General features: G+C 50.2%; 1 protein-coding gene across 1 annotated transcript; it reads left to right on the top strand.

Annotated features, from left to right (window-relative positions):
* Positions 1 to 296: 296 nt before the first annotated feature.
* CDR2L (cerebellar degeneration related protein 2 like) lies at positions 297 to 21,399 on the top strand. The gene is made up of 5 exons (XM_030013073.2): positions 297 to 1,020; positions 13,625 to 13,737; positions 15,485 to 15,633; positions 16,606 to 16,770; positions 18,631 to 21,399. The coding sequence occupies exons 1-5, from the start codon at positions 942 to 944 to the stop codon at positions 19,514 to 19,516; spliced, it is 1,392 nt and encodes a 463-aa protein (XP_029868933.1). The 5' UTR covers positions 297 to 941; the 3' UTR covers positions 19,517 to 21,399.
* Positions 21,400 to 23,051: the final 1,652 nt, after the last annotated feature.

Raw genomic sequence — 23,051 nt, 5'->3', positions numbered from 1 at the left:
AGGCGGAGGAAGAGCTAGGGAAGACCCAGCACTAAGGTTTGTATGAAGTTTCCCCTTTCACAGCACCAGCTGGGGAGCTTAGAAACACCCCCACCTTGAAGAGCAACCCATCCAACCCCACCAAGGCGGAGAAGGCACTGACATCCCCACTGAAGGATCCCGACATTTGCCCAAAGTCACCGAGAAGCCCACGGCAAGGCCAGGACACCCTCCGCATCCCAACCGGCGCTGGAGCAAGCCCTGCTTCTGACTGACCTCCCCGGGGGTGGCAGGGACCCAGCCGGAGGTATCATAGCGGGGGGGGGGGACACTGCGGGGCAGCTCCCTCCGCCTTGCATCCCGGGTCACCCCACCTTACCAACCCCAAACCCCGCTCCCTGTAGAGCTCCATGCCCGCCCCGCTGTCCGCGGCAGGGCTGGGCGGAGAGGAGGAGGAGGAGGAGGAAGAAGGAGGAGGAGGAGGCCGGTCTCTCCTCGCCTCCCCCTTCCCTCTCGCCGGGTTTCCTTGCAGCATTTCCATGCTAGAGGTCTCCACCGAGCTGCGGAGAGAGGATCTGCCTGGCTGCGCCGGGCCCTCTTCCTTCCTTTGTGCATCCCCCAGCCCCGTGCAAGCCGTCCCCCCCCCCCCCCCCCCCCCGCCCCGGCCGCCACGTCCCCGCTTCATCCCCTCCCCGCCCCGGAGCCTCCCCCGGCCCTGCAGGCAGGAGGAAGCCGCCCCCCCCCCCCCCCCCCCCGACTCCGGGCAGCAGAACCGGGGCAGCGGCGAGGCACCGGGTGCCACGTCGTGCCACCACCCCCCCGCTCCCTCCTTCCCGGCCCGGTCGGGGCACCGAGGCCGCATCCCCGCCCGCATCCCCGCATTCATCCCCGCTCCCCATTTTCGGCGGCGGCGGGGTCCCCTTTGGCGGATGCTGCGCGTCTCCCCGGGCCGCTGGTGCTAAATGCTGAGCGCCGACAGGATGGAGGAGTTTCAGAGCGAGGAAGAGGAGCCCTGGTACGACCAGCAGGACCTGGAGCAGGGTAAGGATGGGGACACCCCGTAAGCTGCCAGGGATGGCGGGCCAGGGGGATGCGGGGGCAGAAGAAGGGACAAATCCCGGGTACGGGAGGGTGGGATACCTTCTCTGAAGACTCCTATTTGCTTGGCAAAGCCAGCGCCTCGTCCTGCGGCGGTACCTCCGTGGAAATCTCGGCTTCGCTGCTCCAAACCGCTGTCCTGGTCGTGGAAAGTTTAAACCTGACGGGTAGAGACAGGGAGCCCAGATCTGTCCTGGGCACCAGGGGGGTAAAAAATTTGGTCTGTTACATCCACAAGGAACCTGGTTCCCCAGAAAACTTGCTGCAGGCAGAACCAAACATGGGTAGTTATGACATTGCTTTCATCTCGGAGCAGTTGCAGGTAGAGTGAGCAGGCACACAAGTTAGAAATTCATACATCGGAAATAATGTTTTGCTAAGCTGAGGATGCTGAAAGCATCTCTCAAAAGCTTTTGCTGTCCAAGCCCAAATCCAAAGGGATCTTCAGCTTCTAAGTCACCTAATTACTTTTGGAGATTTTTCCAATCAGCCATAAAAGCAGGAGAAATTAGGAAGGAGAAAAAAAAATAAATCAAGGCCAAGTTTCAAACAGCAAAAATAGCCTCTTCAGAGGATAAACATTCACTTGTGTAGGTTGTTTTGAAGTAACTGTACCTACATTTGCATTAGTTCTATGTAGTGTTTATCCTAAGGCTGAACAGTTGGTGGCTGTGGGTATTTGGGGCTGCTTTTTTTTTTCCTATTCTTTATTTTATTTTGCTTCTCTTAATATTTTGAGTCAACACGCAGTAAGTAAATAACTGGAAGAATTCCTGTTTCAGGCCAGCGGCCCAGGAATGAACTGAACTGATTTGTCAATGCATAGGGAAAAATCATTCCCACCTAAACACGGTACCCCTCTGCCACTTTGCACTATAGGTACTGTACAGTTATATATTTGCTTTAGCCAGCTGACTGTCAGCAGGGACGTGCGGTCCAGCTGCAGTGCCTCTGCCCATCCTTGCTCCAGTATGTTATGTCATGATTTAAAGTTTACACAACTTCAGCTGCAGGGCAGAGGCCCAGCAAGGAATGATAACCAGCCCCCCAGGGAATGTTGCAGCTGTTTTTTAACTCCAATTTCTCAATTAACAGGAAGTATCAATAGTGGGATACTGGGCCCTGTTCTTTGAAACACAACACTCAAATTAAGCCAGGGCAGAGCACGGAGATGGAGCTATCAGCTGAATAAACAGTGCAGCCTTTGAATGCTCAGAAATTCACATTTCTGGGTGACGTCTTCCCATGGCTCACAAGGGGCCTGGGCACTGGTCCAGGGGCAGGATCCAGGCTGAGAAACAGCAGAACTACAGATGAATATAGGGAGTGTTGAACAATGCGGGGCCGATTGGTTTTTAGCCTAACGCTGTCCCTGGTGTCAGGTTTATGAGTCAGCACTGGCACCGTACAACTGGCTCACAACAATAAAACCACCTTCCCGCTGCAGGCCAGGTTCCTAGCTCTGTCCCGGCAATGTAAATGCAGAATAACTGCCTCCACATGATGGATCGGTGCTGGGGATATACTCCACCTTTGAGCACATACAGGACTGGAGGAAAACACAGACCCAAAACAAAGCCCAGCTGTAGGGTTTGCAGCCTCCTGTACAAATGGGGGCTGCACAGGCTTGCACAAACTCAGAAGGAGAGATGGGGAAGGCTTTAACTGAAATCAGCCAACTAGAAAGGTCCTACGGGGTAATTACAACCGTAATTAATTTGCATGGTGCACAAAGCATCAAGAAGGACAGTGCTAGACTTTGTCCACATACACTGGGCCTTTGCATTACAGCCGTAGCAGTATCTGGAAGTCTTTGGTGACAGCACAGCCACGAAGCTGTTGGTTTGGAAATGGGAATGGAAGTACAGTGCGAGACATCCAGCATAGCACAATTACAAGGCGGTCGCAGGCCGGCATTACTAAGAGGATCGGCATGCCAACAGCCCAGGGTCGCACAGAAACCCACGCCTGGCAGCAGCACCAGGAAGGCGGAGGACAAAAGTATAGGCTTAAAGACTGTTCCTTAGGAGCGAGGGCTGGGAGAAACAAGAAACAACCCAAGCTAGGAGAGCAGAGAAGGTTCTTCTGTGAACCAGTTGGTTGCTGGGCCTTTATCGTCATTTCACAGCATCATCAAATATTTATTACATTTACATCCAAAACTGTTTGCTAAGCAACAGATGGCTTAACTGGGAGCTCTGTGATGATTATGTTAATTAACCATTTTAGCACCGCAGAGGAAATCATGCCTCCAGCTCCACTCTGAGCACCTGTTACTTTCCTCCCCATCTTCCACAGAGCTTTGCCTTGCTGAAGTAACTAATTTTTTCAAGAAGATAAACCCCAGTCACTCTTTTTTTTTTTTTTTTTTCCCCTGAAGTGCCCATAGTGACTGACTGCATCCACCACATGCCTCGGAGGCAGCAAGATCTGGTCTCCAGCCTCAGGGCCCTTCCAGCCTTGTTCAAATGAAGCTGGTACCTTTCAGATTCCTTTACCTGTTTCCTAGCATTCTGTAAGCCTGCATGGTTCAAGGCATTGTACAAAGATGCCTTAGCACATAGAAGCAGAGACTCAAATCCCAGCCAGGATACTTAGCAGTGACATGGAAACAGTAGTGGTGTCCCCTGACGTGTTTCATTCTTATGATGTTTCCTCTGGGAAGGCTTTCCAATTTGAAGAAAGTGGTAAAAATGGAGCTCCGATCGCTTGGTAGGATGGCTTTGCTTATTGCCAGGCTTTCTAAGCATGAATAGATGTCAGTGCTGCTTTGGTTCAGCCACAGCGTCACCTTCCATGGTCTGGGGAATCTGTGCCTCTAAGCAGTAAAACCAGAATACAGCGATGGTGAACCTTTTTCCAGCCATTGAGAACTGATGATGTGGCTACAGTTGCATCATACCCTGTGCACACAGTGTACGTGCAGCCAGACCCCAAGAGAATGAATGAGCTAAAATTAGAGAGTCTGAGCTGGGGATAAGTGGGGACACCTTTTCTGTTCATCAGAAGCATTTGTGTTCAGAATGGCTATGTGCCAACTCCATCGCCTCTGGATCCAAACAGAGCAGCGACCAGACCCAGCAGCTATCTCTGCCAGCCACTTCCAGTCTTCATCTCCCCCACAGCAATCTCCCAAGACAAGTCCTCCTCGCAGTCACCCCGCTGCATTCTCTGATCTTCCCAGCTTCCCTGCCAGCATTCAGGTCTAAGACAAAAAGCAGGGTGCAGCCCAACAGGAGGCTCTCAAAGTCACCCTTGTGGTCTCTGGAGCCTAAATATAGCCTCAATGCTGGGGTGATTCCTCTCATGTGAATAAAACAGCCTCGCACTGCTCCAAGTTAGCCAGCAGGACCAGAAGTAGTGCAAGAACCAGCACCTCATCTCATTGCCACTGCAAGACTGGTACTCCTCTCCTCCTAGGCAACCATAGAAACTTTTGGGGCAAACCATCTGCAATGCAGGCTTAGGACTTTACAGTTGTAACCTCTAAAGGTCTCCAGATTTAAGGATCTTATTTTAATTCCTCTTCCTCCTGCCAAGCATCTGATTGCTTGCATGCTAAGAAGGAAAATGACACAAGGTGCTGAGCTTGCACCACTCCCAACTCATCCATGTAAAGACACAGGGTCACCAGTGCTCCAGTGAGCGTCCCCTGACATTGGGATGAACCCAGGGGATCAGTGTTAGCACCCACTAGTGCCCATACCTGCCTGTTTTCTGCACCACCCAGCCTACATGGGGTGGTCCATAGAGCTGCAATTCCTATCAGCTTGCCCAAAGGATTCAGTGCACTGGGGAACAAGTGGTACGCCAAATTTTGTCCTTCATGATGCAGTTATCCCAGCAGTCCAGCTCAGGGGACAAGCCACGCAGCTTGCCTGTCCTCCAGGAGCACAGCAGTTAACTCGCTGTCCTTCCTCCCCAGCGGCAAGCCAGAAGGACAGAGTTTTGCCTGCAGTAGCTGAGCCACTTACTTATTTAGTGGTGCAGTACAGCAGGTAGCTTATGGAAGTGGAAAGTTTTCAGTGACTAATTGCTGAGCTGCTTGGGAATGACAAGAGGGACTAGAAAAGTCACAGGAGACAGGGAAGTAAAATGACAGTTAGGTTAGTCTGAGGAAGGGATGAGAGCCTCCAAATCTGGGGAGAAAAAAAAAAAAAAAAAGAATATATATATAGATGTATTTTCCTAGAATAAAAAGTCCTCTGTTACGTGAAGGCAGCAAGAAAAAGGGGTGTAAGAGCCCCACACAGCAACTTCCAGGATCTCCCTCCTGGTGTCACAGAAGCTCCTGTCTACATCTGCTGAACACCAGCACATACTTCCAGCTGGGGGAAGGAACAGAATTAGAGGAACTGCTGGAAAGGGAAAAGGAGAGGCAAAGGGGAAAAAAACCCAACAAAATAAATCAGTTTGCCATATCTCCCATCCTGAAACAATCAGCTAACAGCGGCACTTCTCCTTGGCAAGGCCATGCACAAAGGATTTATAGTCCAAGTCCTGAAGGACATTCCCCCCACGGCAGCCCTGAGCCTGAGGGACTGGGAGCCAAGGCACCAGCTGCTAACACCCTGCACGTGGAAGCTGTCCCCCCACGCCAGAATTTTCCAATCCTCTTTCTTTTCTCCTGTACCAGACAGTGCTGGCTGGTGACAGGGCTGGTGACAGGGCGGGTGCACTGACTCAGGAACCACTTAGAGCTGTGACAGCAGCAGGGTCTGATCCTGCTCCTGCTAAAAGCAGTGCCAGCACTCAGGCTAATGCGCAGCTTGCTTGCTCCTGCACGCACTCGATCTCCTCTGCTAAAAGGCCTTTCCCAGAGCAGCACAGTGCTATACTCCCACCTCACCCGACTAATACATCTGTGTGCTCACACCTAACATACAGTAAGGCTTCCAAAGCTTCTACTTAACCTGCTCAAAAACACATGTGGGCCAAGAATTTAGGAAAATATCTCCAGTACAAAATAATCTGGAGGAATGAGACCAGATGTTACACAACTGCTGGTCTTTGCACAGCTCGGAATTTTAAAGTTATTTTATGTTAGAGTTTGGTTTTTTTCCGTGTGTATTTAACAAACAGTTGTAAAACTTCTCTCCAAAAGGTGACAGTTCTTTTAATGGTTTAAACAGCCTGTTCCTCTGCAGCCTTCTGGGGAGTCACTCTAGTTTATCCTGTGTGCGGTGCAGCTGCCCTGGCACTGCTCAGTTAACTGAAGATTTCAGTCCTTTGAGTGGGTAGTATCCAGGTCCATGCTGACCTTTTCCAATGCTGCAGCTGCAGCGATAGCAGTTGGAGCGAAGACATTATCATGCTGTCCTCCAAGTTTTCTTGGCCTGCAAGCAAGTGTTGAGCCCTGGGAAGGCACACTGGGCTGGGAGGTGGTAGGTGAGCACCCATCTCTGCAGGAGGAGGCAGAGTAAGGAGCAGCACACCACATCCCCCCGAGCATCAGTCTTTGCAGCAGAGCTGCTTCAGGGACACTGGTTTTGGTGTTGGGCTCCTGAAAGAGGCATTGCCCTGCATCCTGCTCAGGACTAGTGATGGACATAAATAACGCCATCTTGAGAGTACAGCAAGTACTTCATCACTCTCTTTCCTTGCAAACTCAGACTGGAAGGCTACAGTACTGTGTTCTTCCTGTGTAGCTCCACAAACGGCACGAATCACTCACCTGAGGTCAGGACCTCTTCCCACATGGGCATCTCCTCCAGCCAGGCACAAGGCAGCTGAAGGAACAGGGCTTCAGAGCATTTCCCAGCAGTGGATGGGAAGGGAGCAGTAGTGGGGCAGCAGCAGGCAAGATGATACACTTTTCTTTAAAGCCAAGCAGAGGGGCTGCTACAGAAGAGGTGGGCAGGTTTTTGATGTTGCCACAGAGTGTCAGGCTGTTTTCTGCCTTTAGCTGTAACACGTGGCTGTGTAAGGAGGATCTTCCCTGTACCTACATGCCTCTGGCACATGAGAAGCAGCAGACAGGAGTAACCAGCAGCTGCGGTGCTGGCAGTGGTCTCGGGGGCTGCTGCAGCTGCAAGTGGCAGTTGTTCTGGAGCTTGGTTGCTCGCTGAGAGACCAAACCACTCAGGACTGGTGGTCCTGCCTGCCTCCCACCAGCAAGAGGGCAGCAAGGGTGACCGAGTTGGCTGGCAATGGCTCAGAGTAGGAAAATGCATTGTGTGAGCACGAGCGGGGCTGGAAAGCGGACATGGTTAAGGCAGCCCATTGCTGTGGGCACTGTTCCCTACCACGCAAGCACGCTGACCTGTCCTTTGCAGGTCGCCTTTGCTTGGGGCTCTGCACATGCACAGTACTGTGGTGCAGCAGCAGCAACAGACAACATGTAAAGTCTCCCTGGTGCTCATCCTCCTTGTCCATCCTGGGTCAGTTACAACCTCCTGCCTCCAAAACACACCAGGGAGGTGAGATTCCCACATGGCATCAATCCACATGTCTGCATCTTTAGCTTTAAAAGACTAAAAGCTTCTATTCATGGCTCTCTGCATCCCAACATAATTAATTAATTGGAGCTTTGCTGCCTGGAGGAGGGGTGCATGCAGGAAAGCACTGGCTGCCTTTCTCCCTCCTCTTTCCTCGCTTCTCCTCCCCAACAACGCCACTTGTATGTATTTATTTAGGACGCTTTCCGATCCAGGTGCACTATCAGAGCCCCCAAGGCACCAGACACCAAGCTCTTTGAAACCATTTTAGCCTCCAAGGCAAACACAGGCACCAAGGCTGTTTAGATAAGAGAACAGCAGGGAAAGATGCAGATGGGGCCCCAACCATGGTCTAATAACATACTGCATGTTATCATGCTCTAACAACTTCGCAAAACGCACATTGATTGCTGTGGGCACAGGGATGGGACTGCTGTGTATGTGTTTGTATAGACACATACAGATTATAAGCAGAGGTAACGCTAATATACAGGGAAGGCTTTGGGGCACAGAATGATAGAGGGTAGAAAGAAAAGTTGAGTATCAATTAAATCAAAAAAGCCTGATGAGCATTGGAGAAGAATAACAAAAGAAGAGCTGATAGAAAGGAAATACTGAATAGGACTGAAAAATACAGAAGGCACGGAAGGGAGCAGCAGGGGCTGAGAAGGCTGGAGGGCTTCCCTGCAGCACAGCATGGTACAGACAGTGCATCCCTGAGCCCCTTGTCGGGGTTTTCCACTCCTTGGTGGTGCCACTTTTGCTCAGGGGACTAAAGACAGCATGGAGGGAGCTGCTCTCATTGCACCGTGCTTACCTCAGTCCCCTCCAAACCACCTCTCTCTGCCATCACCTGAGCTCCCCCCCTACCAGGGACACTTGCAAAGCCAAAGGCAGCCCAGGGGTACATAACAGATTACACGAGAGAAAGAAAAGGCAAAGAAAAGGAAGAAAAAGCAAGCAGGAAGCCCAGCAAATCTCATTAGGCTAACAGAAATGCCCGTGTGACCAACATCAGCTCAGCCCAGCTAGAACCATGGTTTGAAACGAGGAGGAGAAGAGGTCGGAGGCAGCTGTGCTGCCAGGGGCTTCACGCACACCCTTTGCCTGCTCTTACCCAGCCCTGCCAGAGGCATCTTTCCCCCTTGCTGCATTGGGCTTCTCTGCAAAGCAATCGCTGCCTTTGCAGTACCCCCGATGACACCAAAATGGCAGGTCCCCACGAAAAACACACAGAACATCAAGTGCAAAGCTGAACTGGGTAGCAATGTCTGAGTTATGCCACTGTAAAAGGGATGGAAAATCCACGCCTCAGCAGTAACGCTGGTGGCTCTCTGAAAGCTCTGCCTGGCCACGGGAAACATTATCATCTGTGGAATGGGCATGTTGAAAAGGCTTTTCCAGGTTCCTTGCGAGATGTTGTCAAATGGCACTTGCTTCTCTGCATCCCAGCACATTCCATTGCAAAGGCTTATAAGGGCTAAGTACACAGATTGCCTCCATCACCTGTCATGGAGCAGCAGTAAGTGATACACAAAAGCTGATCTTCATTGTAATATACCCAGACAGCACAATCCCTTGCAACTAAGAAGAAAAATAAATGAGTAGCAAGTACACCCTACCCTGGGGTAAACCAGCATAGCATCATTTATTTAGATTTTGAAAGGAATAATTGCACCTACCCTTGACTCTAAGTACCCATGTGTAATGGAGCAGACAGCAAATGCAATTAAATTAAACGTCAACAGCATTAAACATCAGTTCTTAACTCTCAACCTACCCCATCCATCAGCTAACAAGCACCCTGAACTTCCTCCAGAGACCTCCACACCAGAGCTCTGCTAGCTGCTCCTCCCTGCTCTTTAGCAGGTGAATTCACCATCTGCAGCAGCAGGGGAGGAGCAGCCCTTTCCACAGCCCCACATTTAGGAAGGGACCAGAAGCAATTCCTTCACAGATGCTTAGCTGAAAAGGACCTGCAAATACATGCACCATAAACCCCTGCTTTTTGGCACTCCCTGCAAGCCTGCCTGTCTCGCAGAATGGGGACAGGGTTAGTTTATTTAAAGGTAAGGAGCAAAGTGCAGCATCCCTCACCTGCGCTCGGAGCAGCAGGCACGTTTTCTCACGGCCTAAACACATGAATCCCTCGATGCGAGAGAGATGACGGGAAAGCCCAAAGCGGCTGCTCCAGATGGTGGCTTCCTCAGAAAGCCTTATTTACAAGGACCATCTGAATAGCTACTGGATCACCATCATGCCGAAAGCAGCCGAAACCTCCCCTGCCTGGCACCAGGTTTATGGTCCTCTACAGCCACAACCAGGGGATGCTGGGGGGAACCCCCCCCCCTTCAGAGAGCGGGCTGTGACAAAGACTGCTCTGCCCAGACAGATGCAGGCCAGCACTGGGAAGGCAGAAACGGCTCCAAACCCTCTTTGTGCTTCATTGCAAGCTGCTGCGAAGGCTGGGGAAGTGCCCAGCTCCGCAGCAGCCCCTTGCAGCGCACATCTGCCTGTGCCAGCATTGCCACAGGATGTTGCAGCGGGGGAATACCCTGCAGTTTGTTCCTCAGCCTCTTTCAAAGACAACCTGCTACAGCTTTTGGATGAGGATTTTTTTTTTTTTTTTCAAGTTTCCCCAGTGACACAGAGCTAGCAGAATTATCACTGGGCAGCTGCTGCTGCTGCTGATGATCTCCACAGCTCCAGGACGGCTGCCTCCTTGATGTACTGCCCAGCCATGCTCCCCTGTACCAAGTACTGCTCAGATTCAACTCCTGCTCCCTTCCCACCATATAGTCTCTCTTCTCTTCCCCTCCCTCCTTGCTCAGGCACCTTTCCCACGGAAGCTTGCAGGGAAATGCAGCCTCCGTCCCTCCCTCCACTTCGCTCCGTAGGCACAGCTCTTTGTTTGGGGACGCGGGCTGTCTCCTTGGCTGGTGTTAATTAGAAGGGTCGTCAGCACTTGCAGCACTAAGAGCCAGAGGGCACCAAGCTGGTGCTGCCCAGGATAGTTTGCATCCGTAGTCCTCTCCCAAATAGGATTTGGGCAACACCAAGGCCCCCATTTTTTAAGTTGGATGTTGGCCATTTCATGGCAGTGCCTTCAGCGCAGGCAGGCTGCAGAGGGATCAGGCATATCAAGCGGACACACAGCACAGCCGCTCCCCACCACTTTATTTCTCCTCCTGTGTTGAGAGGGGAGGGGGAAGGGAGGCATCAGCATATCAGCTAAATTAGGGCAAGTCGTATGGCACTGGCTGGCTGATCCGACAGTGGAGAAGCAAAGAGGAATAAAAAAAAATTGTGGGGAAACCACAGTGCTATGCAGAGAGAATCCCCAAATTCCTAAATAGTTCTTTCCCCCCCCCCAAACAACTTACTGAAATTTCACAGTCAGCCTCAGGTTTCCGAGGTCTCCAAGGAGAGGAGCTGTGTGCTCCCCCAGCCCGTGCAGAGCCACAATTAGTGCCAAGATCAAGAGGGATCTGGTCTAAAGACGACATTAAAGCAATTCCATGCAGCATCCCCACCCTCTGCGTGGTCCCACAGCCTGGGGCAGACCAACAGGTGGGGAAGAGGACTCAGGCGCAAGGCGGGTGGATGAGACAGGATTACCGAGGATGCTCTGGCTGGCTGGCAGGCAGAGAGTGAGTGTGTGCGTGACGACGGCTGAGGCAGTTAAAAGACACTAGAAGAATGAATTCCCCCATGTCCTTCAAGCCTGGGGTCTCCCAGGCCCTTACACTCAAAATGGAAATGAATCAATTTTCTCCTCAGAGCTCAGCCCCGTTCTTTCCTCTTTCCCACTCGTCCCCAAACACTGCCCATTTCCCCCATTAAATTATTGCTGACAGAGCCCTTTAAATTACAATGCAGGATCTTGCACTGCCTAATCCACTTAACTCAACCCCAGCTGATTAAATTGGATGCCATATGGTGGAAGAGCACTGGTGTAATCCGCAGGGACGGGGACACACTTGACTCATTACCTGGAGCGCAGCACGGAGCCCTCTCGCTACACACCTCTGTGCCGGGGCCCTGCTTGCTGCAAGGGATGCGATTTGCAAGGTGCCGGTCTCCAGCAGCGGCACTGGCTGTGGCAAGGTGGCGGTGCCATTAAATACAGCCCCAAGCAGCTTAAAGGCACAAATTGTCCTCATCTCTGCTGGCATCTGGCTGTTCCCCCATCCCCAGCTGGTGTAGCAAACACTCAGTCTCCCAAGGGCACTTTGGAAACTAGGGAAATTTGGTGCTTGGAAAAAAAAAAAAAAAAAAGAAAAAAAAATAGGTGGATGAGGTCTGTCCATGGGGAAATGTGCCAATATCTTGATTGCACTGATAGCTGCAATCGCAGCCCTCAGACCAGGTCACTGTGCAATGATGAGGATTATAATTAAAAAGGTCACAGCCTAGAATAACACCCTGCAATGCAGGCCACAGCTGGAGAGCCCATTCCCATGGTAAAGGGGAGATTTGAGGACACACTGAGCAGCTGTTGGCTGGACCACATCTGGGGAGCCAGCCCTCGGCACCACTGGAGCCGCAGGGAGAGAAACGGGGCCATCACCCAAACTAATAACATATCAGCACTTCCCACAGTGCAGCATTATCCATCAGGAAAGCCCCATCCCAAGCACTGACAGCACTAATAGCACTCCTCCCGGCGAGCACTCGTGCCCAAGAGGTCAGTGTGAGCTTTGTTTTGTGATGTGCCATTTGAAGTTTGAGAGATCGGTGATTTTCCCAGGCTCAGAATACATCCTACGCATGCTGGTTCCCCTTCTTGTCTTAGTTACCAACTATCTCTCTTTCCCAATCAGCTGCATAGCCAAATTAACTACTGGAGGAAATTACAGCTGCTCTCAGTCCTGGCAGAGCTTTTGCAAAACACATCATTAGTTGCAGACTAGAGAGGAGCATTATGACAGGCTGAAAATGCCAGGGCAGGAGACCCAGGTCCCCTCACACACCGCAGGATTGCCACTCCTTAATTATCTAAAACTACATGATAAACAGACCAGAGAGAAAAAGAGCAATAACACACATCAGGACCTGTTTCCTTACCTTTTTGAAGGTTTAAGGCCAGATTTTCAGTCTGACACCATAAGAGCTAGAAACTCACCTCTAAAAGCATCGGGAAAAATAGAAAACCACATGATCATAGGAGGTCAGGCTTTAAGAAGACAACCAATTTCTGTGAAAGCAAAGGGATGTTATCAGAGCTAGCTGTGCCATCCCAGGCCCACAAACAGCATCACCTGAGATGGTCAAGCTTTGGCCAATACAGGACTCACAGTGTCCTGAGGCTTTTTCTTTACCCAGGAGGCAGCAAACCCAGTATTTTAAGCCAACTGCACTGTCAATGTCTATTTTTCCTTGCACTTCTCCTAAAGTCCAACTATTTCAGTAGCTTCCTAAGGGTGTTTAGAGGTGGCAGAGAGTGAACACAAAGTGGTTTATCCTCACCCTGGAGCTGCCCCAAGGAAAGACCCGCAGACCCGGCCAACACAGCGCTGCCTGGGCAGCAGAAGCAGGAGGTGCTTCCAGCCCCCTCGGGCCACGCGTGGTTTTATTACTCATGTCAGTCTATTAGCAGGTGATGGATGGAGGCTGACGGGGAAGGCAAGGCACTCCCTTCGTTAGAGATAATAATATAATTTACAGAGCATCCCCAAGGCCCTGGGGGGCTTTACCAACCCTTGCTCTCATTCTGACAGATGCTGAGCCCGTTTCAGCCCTACAGGTCTCAGCAATAGGGGATGGAGGTGCTGAGCACCTGCCACAGCCAAGCCCCATGGGCCTGATCCTGGCTACGCAGCGTGGAGTGCAGTGCAGAAGGGTTATACAGCCAGCCGGGCACCAAATCCTCATTGCATGGAGGAGCTGCAGATGTCCCGAGCTCGGCCTCCCCTTAGTCCTGCAGCCCAGCAAAACGAAAGAGGCCAGATCCTGTATGTCCCATAAGCATGCCTCCATGTCAAAACTTGCCAATAAAACCAGCACCGTGCAAAATGTGACACTGTGGTGTGGTGGCATTCGGGGACACCCCCCCCATCCACCCGTGGAGCCACGAGAACTGCAGCAGCTTTGTCCCATCTGCTTTTCAGACTTGCACTTGGCCGCAGAGCTGGGGAAGACGCTGCTGGAGCGCAACAAAGAGCTGGAGGACTCCCTGCAGCAGATGTATGCCACCAACGAGGAACAAGTGCAGGAAATTGAGGTAGGAACACAGTCGGGCCAGGGATGGGGACGGGAGCTCCTCGGCCACTGCTGTCACCTAAGGGCGATGGTGGGGAAGGGGCTCTTCCACCAATGCCAACAGCTCAGATGCCAGGAGAAAGGAAGGGATGCGCCACGGGGATGGGATTTAAAGCCCATTCCAGCCCTGGAGAGGATTCCCTTTCCCCACTAACTGGGATTTTCACCCTTCTTGCATCCCTACCCCCTGCTCAGATGTCCACACCAGATTTTGGCACCAGGTTGCATCTGGGGCACGTTTGGCCTTTCCCTGCCCATCCGCCAGCCTTCACACTCACTTCTCTTTCCTCTGCTGCTGCTTTCCCTCGATTCTAGTTATTCATAATCGTGTTCCCAGCTGGCCCCTCGGCACCCCCGTAACACAGCTTCCTTTGTTAGAGGCATAAAATAGCTCTTTCTCCAAGAGCTGCAATCTAAATCAGTGTTTCAAGCATCCTTTGGGGTCAGGGCAGTATTTCTAAGAGTCCACAGAACTGAGCTTAGAGGCTTAAACCTGCTGTGCCGGGAGGGTTTTCATCTACTGGAAAACTAGGGATCTGTGAATTAAAAAAGATCGGAAACCCCCTGATTTAAAAAAGCCCAGGGCAGAGGAGGGCTGCGAGTTCACAAGAGCAGCGTGTGATGGCTGCAGGGATCTGACAGCTGATGTCCGAGGAAACTGGTGGATGGATTTAGCCATCCCCCGCCAGCAGCCCTTCAGGAGCACGTCCACCACAGGATTTGGGATCTGGTCCTAGCTGAGGGTGAGCTCTTGGGTAGATGCCCCTCTCCCAGGATAAAATCTTGCAATGACAGACTCACAGAGAGGGGTCTTTGAACACGCAGAAACCGCAAGTCTGCTCACATTTCACGGACTCAGAGTTTTAGCCGGAATTCCCAAGGAAACAGCTTCTACAATCGATCTGTCAGACGATCCGGTAACCAACTGGCCAATTTCAGTCAACTTTGGTGAAGGGTCACAGTCCCAGGGATATTAACTTTCTTTGGGTACTGGGAATAAAAAAGCAGCTGAATAGAGAGAGATTGAGGTTAGTGCCCTTCACAGAGGGCAGGGGAATTTCAATCGTATTTTAGACATAAAATGACTTACAGTGGGCAGGGGGTATGAATATTTCAAGTGTGGAAGAGGCTTCAACTAGGCAGAGGACAAATCAGCCACAAAACATATTATCAGACTGTCCTGGTTTCAGCTGGGATAGAGTTGATTGTCTTCCTAGCAGCTGGTACAGTGCTATGTTTTGAGTTCAGTATGAGAAGAATGTTGATAACACTGATGTTTTCAGTTGTTGCTAAGTAATGTTTAGTCTCAAGTCAAGGATTTTTCAGCTTCTGATGCCCAGCCAGCAAGAAAGCTGGAGGGGCACAAGAAGTTGGCACAGGACACAGCCAGGGCAGCTGACCCAAACTGGCCAAAGGGGTATTCCATACCATGGGATGTCACATCTAGTGTATAAACTGGGGGGAGTGGGAGTGGGGGGATTTCTGTTCTATGAAACCGTTCTTATCTCAACCCACAAGTTTTACTTCTTTTCCCAATTTTCTCCCCCATCCCACTGGCTGGGGGGGGAGTGAGTGAGCGGCTGCGTGGTGCTTAGTTGCTGGCTGGGGTTAAACCACAACACAGCGGAAGCAAAAGCCATAGGAATTTCTGCCTGTGAAACAACCTGGATTTTGGATGCGGAGTGTTTCTGGTTTGCTTTTTCTTGCAGTACCTGACCAAGCAACTAGAGACATTGCGGCAGATGAACGAACAGCATGCCAAAGTCTACGAGCAGCTGGACCTGACAGCACGGGACCTGGAGCTAGCTAACCAGAAACTTGTGCTGGAAAGCAAGACGTCCCAACAGAAGATACAGTGGTACGGCCTCCCCTACTCCCACCGCAGTGATGCTGTACCCAAGAGACCTTCATCTCACCTTTCCCCTGCCCCAAAGCGCAGAGTGTCCTTGCTATTTAAGCCATTCTCTTATCAGTCAGGTTTTGCAGCTATTTACAACACAAGCTCATTGCACCGATGCTGGTCGCATTGACCGATGCAGAGGTCAACCACAGCACAGGCGCCCCTGGGACGAGGGCTGGATAAAGGAGTGTCTGAAGCTGCCAGGAGAGAGGCACAGCAGCCTCTCCTCAGATGTGTTTCCTTGAAGAAGAGGCACATAATCATATCAGGGAGGTCCCCAGCACACAGCCCAGCAGAAACACTAGGCACAGATCCAGCATCTAATGAAACCCTGGCTAGTCCATGCTGAAACACCAGTTTATCAATAATATTTCTTTCCTAAAACAAGCCCATGATCAAGGTCATCCCTGGAAACAACAGACTAAGCCATGCCCTTGCAATGCAGCATCTTTTGCAAACAACTGTGCAGAGAGGGAGGGAGTTTCAGAGCAGAGAGTTTTACAAACTGCATTCACAGCCAGAACAAAAATAAATCTCTACCCGGTCTCTCTGTGTTTATCTCTACAAGATAAACAAGAGGAAAAGGGTAAGTAGCTCACCTGCTTGCCTTTAGTGCAGAGATATTCCAGGATAGTGCTTATGTCCCAGAGGTGACTGTTTTAGCCAACTGATTTGAGGACAGAGAGTCTCAAATTAGTACCATCCCTTGCCACTGCTCCAATCCCCCACTCTTTTCTACAAACGCTGCCATTCAAGAGTGACCGTGCAAAGACCAACCACAGCCACGAAAAGCAAATGCTGTCATGTTCCCAGGGCATATCTAGAAACTGGAAGCACCTTCCGTAGACTGGCTTTCTCTATAGGGAAAAAACACCTTTCAAGGACCCGTAGTGCTTGACTCCTCATCCATGCTCCCTCCTCTCTTCGCAGTTTGACAGAAACAATCGAGGGGCTGCAGAACCAAGTGGAGGAGCTGCAGAAGCAGGTGGAGGAAATGCGGAGCTTGGAGCAGCTCCGCATTCGGCGGGAGAAGAGGGAGCGGCGCCGAACCATCCACACCTTCCCTTGCCTTAAGGAACTGTGCTCCAGCCCCAGGTACGGAACCTTGCCTTTAGCAACCCCTCCAACCTTCTCCCCCACCTCCTCTGCCTGTGAACAGGGGATGAGGTGGGTTAGCCCAGCTGGGGGTGCGCAAAACCCCACATACACCCTGGTAAGAGCCCTAGGCTTTGCATCAGAGCCTGAAACTCAACGCTGGAGGTGAAGGAAGGACCTCCCTCTCACCTACCCGCCCACCTAAGCGGGTGGCATTGGCAAAGCAGAGCCTTCATGAGCCCAGCATCAGTGATGCCTCGAACGGGGAGACGTAAGCTCTTTTTCAGAGGGCAAGAGTAGCTACCCAGGAGGATCTGGACGCCTCATGCAGCCGCACTGGGCCAGGTTGGAGGGGACAGGCATTGCCTGGAGGGGCTGGGAGTCTCCTGGCACGTTGGCAGGGAGCTGTGTGGGAACACACACCAGACAGGATGCATTGTTCGAGCTCTAGATACTTCAAACCAGCATCTCCCAGTACAGCCCACCCAGTAACACATCATGTGAAGAGGACCCTTACCTCGAGCTGCCGACACAGCTTCCCTTCCCAAACCAGCACAGCCCTTTTTCCCTTTGCATCCGCCTCCCAGCACAGTACCAGCATATCTGGCTCACTGAAACCAGCTGAGATGGTGCATTTTGTCCTGTACGATGCCAGTACACCCCAGGAGCACCAGTCACACACCAAGATATGCCACATGCTGCCAAGTGTTGGATGAACACCTTCAGCACTATTGCACACTTGATCCTCCTTAAAACCTAGCCGCTGTGTTAATTCACTGACCTCGTGAGGGCATTTCTTGCTCAGCTTTGTCCATAGTAGAGGCTTCTTTAAATAGATAAGCAATCGATAAACTTTGTTACTGAAAGCATCCTCTGCCAGAGGATATAAACAAAAGACACTTTTACTGCAGCAGCAACAGGGATGTTTATGAGGCCATAACCTAACCCCCAGCAAAATCCACTTGATGTCTCTGTGGTTCTTTTCCCCCAGCCCCCCAATGCCACTCTCCCCCCAGTGCCTCGGGACCTTAGTTCAGCTTGCAGCTCTGCAGTTGGCTCTGAAGGTCAGGCTGCCCTTCAGTAACTTGGAAATCTGTTCAATACCCCCCACCACCAGTCGTGCCTCCCAGGGGAAGCCATGGTGCTTGCTCTTTTCCAATCTGTTCTAACCAGATAGGACGCCGTGAGCACTTCATTGAGGAGGAGGAAAATCTGATTTCCCGACAGCAATGCGAGGGAAGGGGGAAGTGCTTGTTATCGCTTCCCAGGCAATGAAGAAGGGGCAACTCTGTCAAAAGTCTCTGTCTGCCTCCCTTGCTGTATAAATCTTCTCCTGCTCTCTCTGGAGCACCTCCCAGACACAGGACAGCAGAGCCTGTGCTTCTGGTTTTTGGCTGGGTGGGGTTTGGGGTTGTTGGCAGATGCAGTCAGTAGTTGGTAAACTCCATGATGCAGTTGAGTAGCTGATGAACTCCAGCAGGAAAAACTCAAAGCCGCCTACTTCCAGCTCAGACTGGTAGCACTTGAACATTCATCTTTGCTTCACGGCGACGTTGTTGGCTTGTCCATTAACCAGATGAGTCTTTTACCTTTTAGGGTTTCATTTCCTCCCTGTCTTTCAGGGGCTATCAAATGAGACTGCAGGTTCTCTGGGACAGAGACTGGTCTCTGTGTCCAGAAGAGCCCCAGCCACACCTTGTGGTCTCCTGGCACACAGGAGGAGGCATATCTCACTCCATGAGCTCAGGTTACGTCCTTTCTGGGCATCAGTGGAATTACTTACATGACAATAAGATACAATGAGTCCTTCACGGACTGTCACTTAGTCAGACTCCCTCAAGGGTCTTTCTTCTCTTTCAGGTATGAGGATGCGTTCCAGGTCCACAGCTCTTCCACAGAGTTCAACCAGAAGCCACTGGAGAGGGAGAATGAACGTCTCCAAGCCATGGTGAACTCCCTGAGGTCCCAAGTCAACCAGGAGAAGCAGCGGAAGGAGAGGGTTGAGCGAGAGTACACCTCTGTTATTCAGGAGTACTCGGACCTCGAGCAGCGGGTGTGCGAGATGGAGAACTGCAAACTGCGCATCAAGGAACTGGAAGCAGAGCTCCTAGAGCTACAACAGATGAAACAAGTCAAGAAGTATTTGCTCAGCAGAGAAGACAACTTGTCCGAGGCCCTCCTTGAGCCGCTGAATAATGCCCCAGAAGCAGACTACATTGACCTCTCTGAGGAGGAGGGAGGAAAAAGTCATGGGCCATCAATGACGCCTTCCCCAAACCACCCTGTCCGGAAAAGCTGCAGTGACACAGCCCTCAATGCCATCGTGACCAAGGATGCCGTGAGTCGGCACGAGGGCAATTACACGCTGCACGCTAACAACGTGCGCAAACGGGGCATGTCCATCCTGAGGGAAGTGGACGAGCAGTATCACGCCTTGCTGGAGAAGTACGAAGAGCTTCTGAGCAAATGTCGGCAGCACAAGGACAGCGTGCGCCACACAGGGGTCCAAACGTCCCGGCCCATCTCTCGCGACAGCTCCTTCAGAGACTTCCGAGGAGAGGGACATGAGTTGGAAGAGCGGAAAACCATGGAGAAGACCATCAGCAAACACGTGGAGGCCGTGGACAAGCGGCTGGAGCAGAGCCAGCCCGAGTACAAGGCTCTTTTTAAGGAGATCTTCTCCCGCATCCAGAAAACAAAAGCAGACATCAATGCCACAAAGGTGAAAAACAAGAGCAGCAAATGAGTCCTGCCTCTCTGCAACTCCCACGTGCAATTGCAACAGCCAAGTCTTCTCTTCAGCCCCAGGAAATGCCACGTGGCCCCTCTGCCTTGAAGGCTCGAGAGGTCTATAAGCAAGAAAATGTCACGGAGACTCAACTCACTTTTTTAAGCTTGGGCTCTGGACAACTCGTTGGGACAATTGTACATTGTAGTTAGAGGATTTCAGAAACTGTATGACCGATCTCTGCATGAGTTACTGCCGCTGCCAGACATCACAACAGCAATGTAAACCACACCACGAAAAAAGAAAACCGATCACCTCCTCCACCCTTTTCAGCTTGTCTTACAGCCCGAATATCTGCAAGCAAAAGCCTGGATGTCCTCCAGCATTCTGCCACAGCGGGGGCGCAGTGTTTCAGAGTAAAACGAAAAGCCATCAGAACTTCAGGGGCTGCTCCAGCACACCAGCCCAACCCTCCACTTTGGTTTTATGGCTAAGAACCTACGCTTGTACCCAGGAGACTTCAGTCTACGCCTTCCCCAAAGGACAGTATGTTCTTGCTATTTAAGCCATTCTCTTATCAGTCAGGTTTTTCAGCTACTTACAATGCAAGATCATTGCAACTGGAAAAACTTGAAGAGAAACATAAAACTGTTCTGTCTTCATCAGCGTCGCTTAGTATTTCAGTCCATACTCTCCAGACTTTGTAGGCATATGGGATTTCCTCGCTTTCAGTCTGCCCCAGTATTTCAGCCCAGGTGAAGCACTGTGCCTGGTAGGAACTTGCTGACCAGGGCTTTCCCATAAGCTAGACAAGAAGTGCTATTACAGTATCAGAGACATGCTTTCATCTCATGGTCTGGGTACCACCAGCCCTCTGTGCTGTGCTCTTGAAGAGGTTGTCATTGCCCCATTGTAGCAAACTCCTCAAATACAGCTTGCATGGGCTTGCAAAACTATCAGTGACTTGCATGCAAGCGGAAGGATAAAGCATCTTATGGCGTCAGGAGCTCTGGCCCTGGCAGTAGTGCTGATCACACATTGCCCCACACTTTCGCTCTAAGCATCTCCCCAGTCGAGAGGACAGATTTCAGTTTTCTGCTGAAAATAATCTTTCTTGGCTGAGATACTGTCTCCAAAGGTTGTCACCTCTCATGTTCCAGTTCACTTTCCAGCACTGAAATCTCCTCACTTTTGCTTCTACAGACACGCAAACACACAGCCAAAAGGCCACTGCAGTCTCAGGAATCACCAGTTCCCATTTTTCATGAATTAGGTGTTGACCTTGTATGGTCAGACACGTGTTTTAGGCAGAGAAGCAGCATTTCACTACAGCTTAGGCAACACCCTGAGCATTGAGCCACAAAAATCGAGCAGTTCAGTGTAAGCTACCTATTCTGTACCTGCCTGGAGAAACCAGATCTGGATTCTATTTTCACCAGTTTACATCCCAAAATCTTGGGTAAATGGTTGGGATTTTTGCACGAATAAGTGGGAATGTGGCTTTGGAGGGGAAAGACTCTTAAAATGTAATTATCCTCCGAGTCTAGGGCCTTGGTGTTAGGAGGAGCTACCTTTCTTTTACTCGCCATGGAATTAATGCAAAAATACCCCCCAAAACACCCTCTTTTGTTAAGCTGAGTACCACGGAGGTAAGTTGGCAGGAGCGCGATGGCCAAACCATACCCGCTCCAGAGGTCTCCTCCTCAAACCGCCCACCATCAAACGCTCTGCTCTTCCATGCTCTGCATTTTCAGATGCCCTATGGCCCCAAGCTCGAGAAATATTAGGAGCCATACGCACGACTGTGGCTACCAGCTCTGTAACAGTATGGAGAACCTTCATGCCTTATTTATTTATAATGGAAAGCAGTTGTCTAATAAAATAAAATTAATAAAAATGAACAACAGCAGCAACAAAAACAGTGTTTTTGATTTTCTCAGAGCATTCACCACCCCATTACTTCAACATTTGTAGCAGGGGATATCTGAAGCAATGTTGTTTTAAGTCAGCCAATGTTTACTCTTGTAATCATCTGGTTGCTGCAGAGGTGTGGGAGGAGGATCACCTTCACTTTCCGTTTTAAACAATCCTGTGTGAATCAGCGTCACAGTTAAGCATACAGCAGATTAACTACATTTTCAAATGCTTTATTCTCTTCTTGAATAAAAAGAAATGCCGGTATTCTCAAAGCCGAGATTTTCTTTACAGCTACTTTTAAGAACAGCAGAAGAGTTATTTCTTTGATTTTCATGTACAATTTGGGTCAAGAAAATGCTTCAGGCTCCTTTGCAGAAAGCAGAGAGAATATGCCGAACTATACTGCTGCATTATTTATATAATATACATTTTATGCACTTGGACTGCTAACATTTGCCACATGATAAAAACCCCTTTTTTGTCAGCTCTGAAGTCTCTGTAAAACCTCACAATTTCTAAGCTTGCAATTCAAATGCTATTTTTGTTTTGGTCTTTCTTGAAAAACCACACATCCAAAAATGACTGATGTAAGTAACATGATATTAGTATTTGGCTTAACAAAGGAACAGCTGCTGTATATCAGCAGTTTGTTCAGCAAAGTGCTGAGGGCATTTTTTTCTGCATCCAAAAATATTAGTGGCCATATATATATGTCCTGATGACTATGTGAGTCAGAGTCACTTGATTTTTTTCTTAAGTGAGGCTTTCAGCGATCAAAGGAGGAAAAAATAAGCATCTTCTGGCCTTTTATCCCACCTTCAATCTAAACTTTTCAAATTGCTTTGAAAACACCAAGGAAAACTACACAACTCAACTAAGAGGTAAGAAGAGAGTATTAAGCAACCACGCTGCTCACCACAGAAACTGGTCTAATAGTGAGCAGCAGCTATTTAATAGCACACCCCCATGACGCAAGACAGAAAGAAAAATACTGCATGCAATTAAAATGGATAAGAAAAAGTACGATATAATAGGAAATAATGATTAATTTCAGAATTTGGCAAAACCAATGACCCTATTCAGCTCACACCGTTAAGATCAATAAGGGCACAGCTTGTCAAGAATTCAGTTTTACGCTGAATTTGAAAGATGACATTTAGATAATTGCATTTCCATCAGATCTAGTCTGGCTTCTTACTTTACCACCAGTTTGAATAACCCTTCAGAAAAGCACCCATCATTACAAATAGGGGTGGACCACTTGAAGCACAAATTCAAGGGTTTTACAGATCTCAAACTCTCATGGGGTAAGAAATTTCCTGATTCAGCAGTCTTCCCTCTCTTACGGGAGCTGAGACCTTCTGGAAGGTCCCTCAAAGTCCCGACTTGCTCCTATATCAATGGCTTGTGCCCTCACTCACACAAAGAGCAATGGGCTCCTTGGACACATCAGCTTTTGCATCACGTTTCAGGGATGGCTCCTTACAGCCCTTGCTCACCAGTGACCACCAAATGGGATGAGCTTGCTTTCTAAGCCAGCATCAGTACTGACGCAGTTCATTTCTCCAGCTTAAATGTCAAAAGCTTGGCTCCCCTTGGGTCATGCCAAAGTAAGACCTTGTCATCCCATGCCCTG

Source organism: Aquila chrysaetos, chromosome 5 (assembly GCF_900496995.4).
Source record: "Aquila chrysaetos chrysaetos chromosome 5, bAquChr1.4, whole genome shotgun sequence".
In the NCBI taxonomy this organism is placed as follows: Eukaryota; Metazoa; Chordata; class Aves; order Accipitriformes; family Accipitridae; genus Aquila; species Aquila chrysaetos.
The sequence above is the reverse complement of the archived record's forward strand: the minus strand, read 5'-3'. Positions and strand labels throughout refer to the sequence as shown.

Excerpts from the sequence above, each read along its gene's own strand:
- CDR2L (XM_030013073.2), top strand. The coding sequence starts at position 942 with ATGCTGAGCGCCGACAGGATGGAGGAGTTTCAGAGCGAGGAAGAGGAG. Across the intron at positions 1,021-13,624 it reads CCAGCAGGACCTGGAGCAGG|ACTTGCACTTGGCCGCAGAG; the intron begins GTAAGGATGGGG and ends TCTGCTTTTCAG. Across the intron at positions 16,771-18,630 it reads GAACTGTGCTCCAGCCCCAG|GTATGAGGATGCGTTCCAGG; the intron begins GTACGGAACCTT and ends CTTCTCTTTCAG.